The sequence below is a fragment of the Parasteatoda tepidariorum genome, chromosome 6 (genome assembly GCF_043381705.1).
Source record: "Parasteatoda tepidariorum isolate YZ-2023 chromosome 6, CAS_Ptep_4.0, whole genome shotgun sequence".
In the NCBI taxonomy this organism is placed as follows: Eukaryota; Metazoa; Arthropoda; class Arachnida; order Araneae; family Theridiidae; genus Parasteatoda; species Parasteatoda tepidariorum.
The window spans coordinates 21,907,386-21,920,475 of NC_092209.1; the positions used below are offsets into that span (position 1 = coordinate 21,907,386).

Sequence of the window (13,090 nt, forward strand, 5' to 3'; positions counted from 1 at the left end):
AAGGTATCAAATGTATGTAGCTTTATTGGTGATGATAAAAAATAGCACAGCAGACGTCATCAGGAGGTTGCCTCTGATGGTGCAAACTGAAAGCCGGTTAGTGGAGGATGTTAAAAATATGACAGGGATATTAGAGGGCTGTGTGCAGTCAGCACTGAATTTGGGGTATCTCGATCACGTAGTTTCAAATATGTACCTATGTATTTTCACCTTTTAGAAGAAGAAAAAGATCAATGTTTAAATACTATTGATCCAAACGTTTTAAAAATTAGGAGTAGTTGGCGGACCCCCAAAATATGACCCATGGACCCCTAAGGGGTCCATGAACCACAGGTTAAGAAACCCTGTGCTAGAGCATTAGATTTCATTAGACTTACGGCTAGAGAGTCGAAAAAGAGTAAAAACTGATAACAAACAAATTCCATATTTAGATTTTATGCTGGAATAATGAAACATCCATAACAACAAATTATTTTTAGCGGGTACAGTACATTTAGCATACCTGCCAACTCTTTTGGATTTTCCCGAAGATTTTATTTTCATATTTAAAGTGGTAGTAAGTATATACTATTTTTTCTTTTATAAACTTAATTTTTAGATGATTTTGATCAGCACTAGTCTTACAAAAATTAAGCACATATATTAATATGCGTTACTATCATGGTTGTTAACTTAAGTTTTCTCAAATACAACGTATTTGTTTGCTTAAAATTGAAGTTTTAATTTCATTTTAATACCACTGGGAAAAATGATAATGGAAGGGATTAAAAGTTGGCAGGTAAGCATATATTGAATTGCTTCATTGCTGAGAAAATATTAATAGCAGGAAACTGTTTATTGTTTAAGAATAGATTCACTCCTCCTGAAAAATCTATTAATGAAATAGTTCTAATTCCAGTTTTTTCTCCTTTCCGCCTAGCTTTCAAGCCTGATTGGACTACTAAACATGGCGTGTCTTGAGCTGACAAGTCCGTAAGAAATCAAATGCGAGGAAAAGAATTCTTACTTACTTACTGTAGGAAAAAAATTCTTACTTACTTACTGAATTTCTGAAGAAAAAAATCGTCTGTAAAAAGCAATATTTATTATTTTTCGATCAGTTTCTTTAAATGAGAGTTGGCGAGGTTGATTTAAGTTCGCAGTGGAAAGTTTAACATACATTTGGGGAGCACTTATGTACAAACAAACTAGCTCCATACGCATGTCTATCTTCTTAGCTTATAAAAAAATATAATATAACTTAATTAAAACTTTAGGAACTACCACTTTTTATAATAAAATGTATTTTATATAAAAATTAAATAAATTTTAATATTGGACTTTAATATCAATGTTTCAAAATTTGATAAAAGTTTTTACAAGCTGTAAATTCGCTAGTGAAGACTGAAAATATAATAAAAAGTAATTTTCTTCATTACAGCTTCCTACTAAGAGTGCAAACAAGACGGAAAACGGAAAAACTGGAAGTTAAATAATTTTTTTGCTGCTTTCGGAAGGAGTAAAAAATATATATCTCTTAATCTATTCTTAATTATAAACTATATCAAGAGTTGCTGACTTGCTCCGCCCTCGATTTTTAGAGTTTTCGCGCAGCATTACTTCTAAATAGTTCGAAGAATTACGTGATACGAGTTACAGTTAACCCTTTAATGGGCCCTTTATTTCTAGTTAAGGTAAATTAAAGTATTTCTGGAATTGAAATTGTTTTAAGAACAGTAATTGATATAATAAAAAAACAACTCATTTAGTTTATAAAAATGCCATTTTTTTGGTGGTAAATGTATTTAACATGACCTATTTGGAACTTACTGACTTTTATTTTTCCTTATTTATAAAATAAATTCTTTAAATGCGACAAACTTCAAAAGGAATTATTTATTTTATAACTTTTATACGTTATGGTGTCAAATGGTTACCAATTTTATTCAAACTCACTTCAAGAAAGCTGAAGTTATTGAAAAATGGAAACCTAAATTAAAAGTGGTAAAACGTTGTGGCAAGTATACTTACCACGGCCTTCTAAAGGGTTAGGTCAAGAAACCTAATGAATTTACAGCGCTCTACGCAGATGGTACTGCAATAATTACTAAATAATTAATTTATTCCAATCCAATTAATCATATTCAAGTCAGAGGCAGAAAAAATTAATCAAGTCGAGGTCTGGTGCGCTAAATGGAAAAATAAATTACATCCAGAATAAAAGTCAACTAATAGTATTTAATAGCAGGAAAAAAGGTAATAATTTCCGTAATCTTAAATTATATGATCAAATTATCCATTAAATCAAGAACGCTATATATCTTGGCATCGATATCATTACAATAGGTAACGGTTCCCACTGGGCTCTGAACTCTATTTTAAAAGCAAGCTTTTCCCTTGATCTTAAGATGCAAGAGGACTATTTACTTTATGGCCATTTTTTTGATCTATATTATATAAAACGCTAATACGTGTGTATCAATAAAACCGATGATATTTCTTTTCTCGCGTTGGCAACAGTTTTCATTTTTAATTGAGAGGATTCGGTGCGCAACAGCACGTAGTGAGCATCATATGGCTAATCTATATTATATAAAACGGTAATACGTTTTAATTGATAGGCTTCGGCGCGCAAGAGCACGTAGTGAGCATCATATGTCTAATCGGGTGAATTCTCACCGAATTATCAAAAAAAATTCTCACAAAATTATCTTCATCGAAACCGATGCTTTACATCCGGCGTTCAGCACTATTTCATATTGTTTTACAGCACATTGTTTTAGCCCTTTGGTGGAAAAGACTTTAAAACAAAACTTACAACAGTTACTTTTCTCAACAACTGAAATTTAGAATAGTGTGATTAAGAAAAATATGCGAACTGTTTTCAATTTCAAATTAATATTGAAATGCACAGGTTTAGAATTTTCTACAGTGAAAAGTTTTCGGAACTTCAGTGTTCAAAAGTATACAAAAGCTAGACGTTAAGAACGTATCCAATGCGCGAGCAAAACGAGCATCGGATTGCGAAGCAATCCGAAATGAACTGCGAAAGCAGTTCTGGGGGTTGGCGAGCGCCAGCGAGCAGGGGGCGAAGCCTCCTAGTTATTATTTAATTTTATTTTTTATGGCCATATTTTTTTTAAATTTTCGTCACTTAACTTCCCTGAGCTCTTTTCAAGTCTTATATATATTTAATTGTTTATGTATCGTGAAAAAACGTATTAAACGTTTAGATGTAAAATTTTCAGAGTGGTATCCATTTTGTGCCAGATGACGAAGAGTCGTACACGAAATGTTAAAGATTAAATTACAAGGGTGAGCAATTTGTATAATAAATGCTGAATTCAATTTTCAAGTTGTTTTAGAAAGAAATAAGATGCTTATTTCAAAACTATAGTTTGTTTTATTTAGCAAGGTCCATATATCTCTAAAATCTTCATCTTATATCAGTACAAAATTTGTGTAGTAAACAATTCCCCACTGCTCTAAATAGTTGTAATTCTAATCATAAGTTAATTTTTTTTTACTGGCTAAATTATTCAACTCTCTTCCTCAACTGCTGACCTTGATTTTTTGACTCTAAGTCTTGAAAAAATTCCAAATAGTTTAGTTAATTATCTATCTAGTTTTTCAGTTTCTCTAAAAGTGTGGAATTCTGTATTAATTCAACTTCCTCACCTTGCTCTCCTCAAGTTCCCACACAGCTTCCTCATACTTGTTTCTTTTCTGATTTTTATTACTATCTTGTTCAAGCTTGTTCCTCTTCTCTTATTGGCTGAAGTATTTTTCCCCTTAATGCAAACTGTTTGTCAAGTGTTCTCTTCTGCTAATTTGTTTTCTTCAAACAGATTAATATTTTTGTTAACATGTTGAGCGCCAAACTAATTTTACATGTCTTGCCTGTCAGGCCACAACGGTAATTAACTACAAACTAAATTTGCAAATATTAGACAGATTTTGGTAGTTTTTTAAAGGTTTAGCGTGACATATCCAAAAAAAGTGATGAATTATATAAGCCTACGAAATGTTTAGAAATAGTAATGGATAAAAACCTAGAAAATTGAATTTATTAAACCAAGAATCACTATAATTAAGTAAATTTTGAATAAATTTTCTGCAATTCTATTAACGAGTGTAAATTTTATAGTTCTATATCATGTTATACGCTGTCAGCCAGCTGTTTTTCGCGGACTAAATGTAATTTCAGTGTCAGCCACCGGTGGTTGACGCGGCCTAAATGTAATTTCAGTGTCAGCCACCGGTGGTTGACGCTGACTAAATTTAATTTCAGTGTCAGCCACCGGTGGTTGGCGCGGCCTAAATGGAATTTCAGTGTCAGCCACCGGTGGCTGACGTGGCCTTAATGGAAAGTCCAGTATCAGTCACCGATGGCTGACGCGGCGCTCACAGTGTTAATGGAACCAAAAAGATGGCAAGTGAGTAAATTTCAAATTAGCCGGAGAAATTATCACAAAACCGAGCGAGTTGCAAATAGTATTTTTATTTTGAACAATTTTAATAATTAAAAGAAATATTTATTTAGTGTTCTGCATAATAGATTTAAACGTTTGTAACAGAACCCATCAAATACCGTCTACAGTCGCAGTTTTTACATTTATTACCTATCAATTCTTGTGAAAATTTAACACCAGTAATACTGTTATTATTTCTCTTACTACCAGTGCCTTTTTAAAATCCATTATTTCGAGCCATTGTTTTTTATTGAACAGCTATTTCTTTTATTTAAATTGCACTTTTTAATATATTAAGCTAAGAAACACGATCATACTATCTCCCTTCTCAAAAATAGTGATGTCATTTTCAACCAATAACGTGATCCTGCCACTTTGAAATTTAGTCGCTCATAAAGTATGGTATTTTCATTTTTGTTCTCGATTCACGTTGTTTAGCTTGATTACTCCCCATCATCAAGTATATCCAATATTTATTCAGATAATTTGAATAAGTTTTATAGAACTTACCTGCGTATTCTGGTGATAGATCCAAATGATTGATACTTATGCCACTAAATGTAAATCCGAGAGCTGGTATAGAACACATGAAACAAAGTACAGAGAGGGTGGTATCACATCCAGCGAGACATACTCCCAATAATCCAACAGACACCCACAGAAAGGCTAAGGTATCAGATTACCAGCACAAAAGAAAAATAATATTTTAATGTATCTATATAAAAATCTATCATTATATTTATAAATAATCATTATATTAATTAAAATTGAACATTATTAAAATTAGGGAAGGAAGGAATAATTCGATAATTAACTAATTTCTTAATCGTTAAATAGCTTACTCGTAGACTTGTATTTTACACTAATGGAAAAATTTTCTCTATGAAAAATGTAGTGACAAGTTTGCATATAAATTAAAAATAGTTTGCAAACAATTACCACAAGATACTTAGATTTTGGTTGACAGGAATATTCTGTTTTTCCTATAGTGAGTGCTGAGAGAAATCAGTAACCAGTCTTTATCGTATTGAAATCGAGACGTGATCCAAGGATGGAGCGTTGCATGTGAGTGGTTAAACACTTGGTTTCATTTTCAGAACCTGTATTTTCATCAAAAATATACAAACTGGTATGTCGATCATTTCTTTACTAGTATTTATGCCGGATGAACGAGATATTCGAATCCACCAAAATATTTTAATATTAAAAATTTTGAAATTGGGTTATTCCTTGCACATACCTGACAACTTGAACGGTCGTTGAAAAAGATTTTATTAAGAGTTGGTAGCCAAGAAATCGATCTTATCTACATATATTTTTTAAAATTCTTTTAAAACTTTAAACTTCAAGATTTAATAAGCTAAAACGTAAATGTTGCTACCACTAAGAAAATCATTTCTCTATGGTCGCACAAGTTGGCAGATATATTTGAATGTTTAACACGTTCACGCCGGGGTGACCCGCCGGTGGGTCACGCTAGATTTTCTCATCTTGGCAGCTCACCGGAGTAAAAACTGGTAATAATAAATTTCATTTTTTAGTTTTTTTCCGGGAATAATAAAAATCCATAACTACCAATTGTTTTTAACGGATGCAATTTTCATATTGAAATGCTTCTTCGCCGTGAGAAATTTCCTTACAGTGAATTGTTACTGTTGAGAACAGATTAACTCCTCCCGAATATTATCTAATATTGAAATATTTCTTCTACCAGTATTTTCTCTTTTCCCGAACCAGTATTTTCACTTTTCCCGGCGTGAACGTGTTAAACCGAATTGATAATTGTATCCGCTCATTTAAATCATTATTGTGCTAGAACTTTCCTTATAAAGACGTTTTTCTCATCATAACGAATTGTGAACTCGGTAGTTAAATGGTTAATACTAGTAAAAGTGATATGGTGAGAAGTTAATACTGGTGAAAGTGAAAGAGGATGTTTAGTAAGGTGTTCGCAAGTTTAGACAGAGAAATGAATAAAGTAAGCTTTTCTTATTTTCGTTCATATAACCACTGACTTTCTTACGTTTGAAGCAGTACATTTAAAACAATTACCGTATCTCTAACCAGTGAAGTACTCTGCAGAAAAATGCGCTTAAAACTTAAGAAGTTTTGATACTAAAAATTTCTGAGAAACTGAAGCAAACGATTGATGTTCTTCTGTGTCTTTATAGCTAATACAGAGTTCCCGCTAATTTCGAAAATTAGGAATGATAATAAATTTAGGTTAATACGAAGTTTCCTCTTTTAAGATATCACACTAGCATTTAGAGCTCTAGTTGTCAGGGCTGTTTGTACTCCAAACGAAAGAAAAAACTGATTGTAAAACCAATCCATTTCCTGCTTGTAATTGCGTGGAATAAATGTCTACGTTACCAAAACTTATTAAAAATTATTTTCGATTCAGCGCAAAAAAAAAAAAGCCAAAACATAATAACTTTTGATAAGTTCGAGTAGCCAGTTTTCTTTTTTTCCGGGGTACAAACAGGTATCAGTGTAATATATATATATATAATGAATGGTCATAAAATGGAAAAAAAAGCTATGCAATATTTACACTATTTGCAATATTTCTTGGATAGTATACCATCCAATAAGAAAAAGACTGCGAATAGGTTGCGTGTGATATTTTCATTTAAGATTTTTTTGCTGAAGATATGATTAAGTTTTGCTTTGTCACATTTTTCTGCTTAACTGAAAAAATGGCATTCGTTGAGGCAATATATTGAGATAGCATCTATAATTTAGCAAGTGATCTGGTGTTGTGCACCATGTTTAAAGCATAGGTGGCTATTAATATTATGGTTTGCACTTATATTAGTTTAAGCATAAGTGGCTATCGGTCTTATGGTTTGAACTTATAGAAGTTTTTTTTTAAGTGAAGCGGCATATTTGAGTGTTTTCCTATGATTGGTCTTAGAGCTTTGAGTGATCCTCAGATATTTGTGATGGTGTCTGTTTTATGGTCATTCCATGTAAGATTATTATTTAATGCCAGTCCAAGATATTTAGTTTTCTGCACCACAGGAACAGTTAGGTTGAAGATTTGTATGCTTTAAAAAAATGTACGAATTGTAAAAAAAAAATTCCTTGCCCCTGTCGATGGTAAACGTAAATGACGATGTAAAAGTGAGAGCAAATTTTAAGTATTTTTTTTTATTTATTTTTAAAATAAGTATAAAATATTTTGAAAACACTTACGAAACAGTGTGCAGAATTTTCTTATGAAATTGACCGTAGACAGTTGTTTACGAATTAAAATTTCAGCTATCCATCCAACTATTGTGGAGACAATAGCTTTGAGAAAAAATGGAAGTGACGAAAGTAGCCCATTCTATAATGAAAACAGGGACATTTGAATCAAAATAAAGTGATATTAGTTACACACCCCAAAACTACTACGAAATTTCCGTAGATTCAGGAAATATTTTTCCTTTATTAATAGCAAACGTAATGTTCTGATAATTTAATAAATTAAAATTTTGACGAAACTTGCCCACAGTAAAATATAAATAATTTAAATATATCAAAATTTACAGATATGACCAGGACAGTCCCCTAGTACTCTTATTTTTTTTTTAAATATTTTATTCAGTGGTAGACAATAAAATACTAAATCTTACAGAATTTTTGATGTTATGCCAACATAAGACCATATGAAGATTATGAAAATAAAAGTAAGCGATTTGTGCTATTTTATTTTTGCTTTGGTTCTTGATTTCCTCTTGATCAAATAATTCACGTTAACGTGAAATGTTGAGATTTTGTAGATGCCAACTTTTACGAAACAGATGACAAATTTGGAAATTTTGGGGAGCAAATTATCTCGTTATTTTTAAAGTGGTAGCAAAAAGAATGCGTATTATTATTTTAACAATGATTTTTTTTACAATAATTAGCAATTAATTACAATTATAATTGTTAAAATTAACAAGTTTTAACAATTATTTACAATAATTTTGATTATTTCACGTACTAATCTAAATAAACATAGAGAATGCCTAACAATATGCTTAAAAAACATTGAGTTTTTGCATAGTTGAAACAAATCCTAACTACAATTGCATACCTACCAACTTTTAAGCTTCTCAAAAAAGTATTTTCTTTGTAGCAGTGAAATAATTATAATTTAAGTGATATTGTATTCAAATATTTAATTTATTTTTATTATCACATTTAACGCGATAAGAAAACAAGTTGGGCTTTTGTATGTATTTTTAATCTATTTAAATTCAGTGGTATTTAAAAGTTTGTTAAAACGAACTTGTTAATATCTTCCAAGAAATACATAAAAATTGGAAGGTCGGCAATTCTAAAATCAATTGTCCTTTCGCTGCTACGAACTTTAAACCCTTGAGGACGGGTGATTCATAAAAGCATTCATACAAAATCAGAATCAGGATGTAAACAAATAAAAAACCGTAGCTTAAATGTAGGCGTTGCTAATTTAACAGACTTACTTTGCTTTTACTTTAATATTGTTAGTTTAATAATATATATAATCAGTGTTAGTTCAAAGTATAACTAAATAATTTTATTTTGGCCTAAGTAGCCCACAAATAAACTGCTAAAGAATTACTTTGATTACTAGTTTTACCTTTTTACCCTGATTGATACGGTTTTATGCTGGCACGTATTTGTGACAGTCTGCGCGAATGGGTTAAACTGAAAGCGTGGAAAACTGTCATTTATTGGTTGATGAGAAAAATCGTACAAAATGCTAAAAAATAGTTTCTCTGTAACGAAATTTCTCTGTAAAATTTGGTAGATTGTCATAAGTGTGCCAATACTTTTCTAATTTTTAAAGATAGTGAACGAACAGTTTTTTTTTTTGAAATAGTATGCAAATATTAATCTTAGGTTAGAGTAGCTTCACTGCATTTTTTTCTCATGCACACACACACACACACACCACACCCTACTACTTGCTCACTCAGATATTCCTACAGAACAGGAAATCACAGTAGAAAGTACACAGATGTCAAGATAACTATAGCTTTCAAGAGTTTAAAGGGTGTGAATGAGCATTTTTTTTTTGTTAAAAAATCATTAATCTTAGAGTTGTTTTAGTTCACCTTTTCTCTCATGCACACACAGCGCTAGTCCCCACGCACACTCAGATATTCATACAGAACAGGAAATCACTGCAGACAGTATACAGTTGCCAAGATAACTATAGCTTTCAAAGGTACAGAGAGTGAATGAAAAGAGAAAAAAAAATTTGATATAGTATACAAATCAGATGTATTGATCAGATTTGTTTCAATGCACATTTTTTCCCATTCAGAAACTTTTCATTCAAATCCATTTTATATGAACAATTCCTTTTCTTTATTGTTCCAAAAATAGAAAATAGATATTGCTTTTTCTAAAAGAAAAGATAGTGCATATACTATGGAAAAATCCATCACTCATTTTGTAGTCAAGACTTCAAAACACCATCCTTTTTGTAGTCCATATTTAAAGACATAGCAATTTCTAAAGGAATTTCATGAAAAAGAAGTTCGTTTCTGAATTTAATAGTTCTTCATAAATTAAGTCTTAAATTAAAATAAAAGTTCAAGTAATGAGTAATGAGTTATAGGTTCATAAATTTCAATAAAAAATAACTAAATCATCTGAAAAAAAAACTTTTCTTAAATAATGTCAGTAAAAAGTAGAAATTTTTTTTTTCGATGTTTTAGTTATAATACTTGTTTTTCGCCCGAAAAAAGCAAGTTAAAATACTAAGTTTGAAAAGTAAGGAGGTACAAGCAAAAGGTACATACCTTTTAACTTGACATTCGTTACTTATGACGATCGAAAAGTATTGCCCATAATGGTTCACACTAACCTTTTCTATGTCAAAGTGCAAAATCGTAGCAAAAAACTGCGGCAGGTCACTGATAAATATGTAAAAACACCACTCCATGCCAATTTGCGTGAATACAAGTGCCCAGAATGGTACTGATGCAAACACTTTCATCCAAGGAAATGATGGTATCTAAAATGAACAAAGGAAAAAATAAATTAATGTCAAGTAGAATACATACTTTTATATATTTAGGTAGCTCATGTTTATTAGTTTAAGCACACTTCTTTCGTCATTTCAGCTTCTTGATTTGATGAGATGTACTGTACTTCTTCTTGAGTAATCAGAGGATGAGATTCTGGAGAATCAGTGACAAAGAGGCACCAAATAACTACGACGATGCAGTTTGTGAAACCTCGAAATAAAATAGAAAAGGTTCTCGATAAGAAAACAATTTAAAATAAAATTTGTTCAGAAAAAAGCTATTAAAATGAATGAAGTCGTCAATAAAATGCGAATTAAAGATACGGACAGCGTAGCGTCATTGGGAGGAATAAAAAATGTGCTGAAGCAGTGCTGTTGGCTGTAGTGTTATTTTTTATCGTCCAACGCATTAAGAATTGACTTTTCTTTAACATAAGTTCCTGTATAACCAAATCTGGTTCTAGAATAACAAACATCCACAGATTAGTTACTGGTTTTGATGTACCATATTATCTTTTAGCTTAGCTTAAAATCGCTACAGATTCCTGAAGGCTCTTTAAAGAATAAAAAAGAAGATACATCATTTTTAATACGTCCAGCATATTTTTCTGTAACAGAACAGCGCAAACTCATTAATTTTGAACTTAAGCATGGTTATAGTTACTCCATTCTGGTTAAAAGTATTTAGGATCATAACTTTTAGAAAATAGTATTTAATACGGACAGAAAATAATAGTCGAAAGTTACAGAAAAACATCATATGCACCATGGTTATAAACCATTTCACAGTTGCAACAAAAATGTTTTTCTGCGCTGGTCACAACTTCCCTGTGGTCATAATTAACTCACTTGACCCTATATAAAAATGTAAGCTTTTCTAGATATTAAGATAAGTTCGCCCACAACGCAGAGCAAGTTGACATCTCTGAATTTTCTAACCAAATGAAGCAATGTAATGTTTAAATCCAGGTATGACATCGGCGACTAAAAATGCAAAAATCTATTGATTAAAAACTATAATTAGCGACTTACTACAGCATATTTTTTCCAGAAAGTGTATGCAAAGAATGTTTTACTTTGATATGAATAATTTTGCTTTGATATGATTTCGCTATGCTTTCAATATAGTTTGGTATGAATTCGTTTTGATACGATTTCGCTTTGATATGAATAATTTGCAATGTAAGTCCTGGTGGTTACAATGATAGAATAATTAAAAAGATTAAATTTGTAAAACTCAATTGAGTTTCAACCACTTTTTAAATTTTTTTGTCACCCACGGTCGCAGTATACTGTTATAAATAAAGTAGTGGTCGAAGTGCTATGACAGTCTACGTTTGGATAAAACGAGATATTTTAACCACTTAGAATTAACCCTTGCGAAGGCCGAGGGAAGTATACTTACCACCACTTTTTTACCACTTTTAATTTAGATTTCCATTTGTTAATTACTTCAGCTTTCTTGAAGTGCGTTTGAATAAAATTGGTAAAAATTTGTTAGTTTAAAAACAATTTATAAAAGTTATAAAATAAGTAATTCTTATTGAAGTTTGTAGCATTTATAAAATTTATATAAATAAAGAAAAATAAAAGTCAATATTTCCGAATAGGCCGTGTTAAATATATTTACCACCAAATTGCATGTTTATAAGCTAAATGAGTTTTTTTTCTTATATCAATTACTATTCTTAAAACAATTCCAAAAATACTTTAATTTACCTTTACTAGAAATAAATAACCCATTAAAGGGTTAAATACGTTGTTAGTTTCGAACTAAATTAAAACTATTGCTTGTTAATTTAAAGCAAATTTTCAATCAATTTATAATTTTTTAAAAGATACCGCGCACACTAGTTGCTTAAGAGGATATCGGAATGCATTTGCACTAACACACTTTTCATATTCTTATACTGATAAAATCAATAGAATTTGGAATTATTACCAAACACGTAGAATACAGATGGCCATCCGTTTAATAAACCACTATTGCATAAAAGACCAGAGATTGTCATTCCTATGACGGTGCCAAAACTCATTCCACTGCAAAGAGCTGCAGCAAAAAGACCTCTCTCTGAATCTGGTAACCACATTCCACTTAATGAATACAGCGCAGGCATCATTACACTCTGGAAAGAAAAAGCCACCGCATTTTAATAATCATCCGTTTTCGAGTCTTCAGAGCTACTGAATACATTTAATAATTATAGAAAAAATAAATTCAGATTTTGTATTTATTTAGTTCATTCATTTTAACAGATTTCGGTTCTGTACATAAGCGCTAAATTATTTATTCTAGTATCCAACGGAAGTAAAAGTAATTTTGCTGTAAGATTAAACATTACAAGTTTTTTTGCCTCATTTCTGTCTAGAGACCTTTTTAACTTGTTTACCAACCGAGTACAGGCATCACCTCCTACATCAAAAAGCCTCCACACGGTCTTTTATAAGGGTCTGGTTCATTTCATCGACAATCACTTCATCGACAGGCCATTTCATCGACACCACTTCATCGACAGGCCATTTCATCGACTAGGTCATTTCGTCGACAGGCCGTTTCCTCGACAGGGTTGTTTCGTCGACAGGCCATTTCGTCGACAGGGTCATTTCGTCGACAAGTCATTTCGTCGACAGGGTCATTTCGTCGACA

At 31.4% G+C, this 13,090-nt stretch overlaps 1 protein-coding gene across 1 annotated transcript in view; it reads right to left on the reverse strand.

Annotated features, from left to right (window-relative positions):
• LOC107441738 (putative inorganic phosphate cotransporter) overlaps positions 1-13,090 on the reverse strand; it is a 29,401-nt gene that overhangs the window by 5,695 nt on the left and 10,616 nt on the right. The window contains exons 4-8 of the mRNA XM_071182093.1: positions 12,386-12,569; positions 10,524-10,654; positions 10,282-10,431; positions 7,650-7,782; positions 4,962-5,117 (exon numbers count right to left, since the gene is read on the reverse strand). Coding sequence (XP_071038194.1) covers positions 4,962-5,117; positions 7,650-7,782; positions 10,282-10,431; positions 10,524-10,654; positions 12,386-12,569 — 754 coding nt within the window. The remainder of the gene's footprint in view (positions 1-4,961; positions 5,118-7,649; positions 7,783-10,281; positions 10,432-10,523; positions 10,655-12,385; positions 12,570-13,090) is intronic.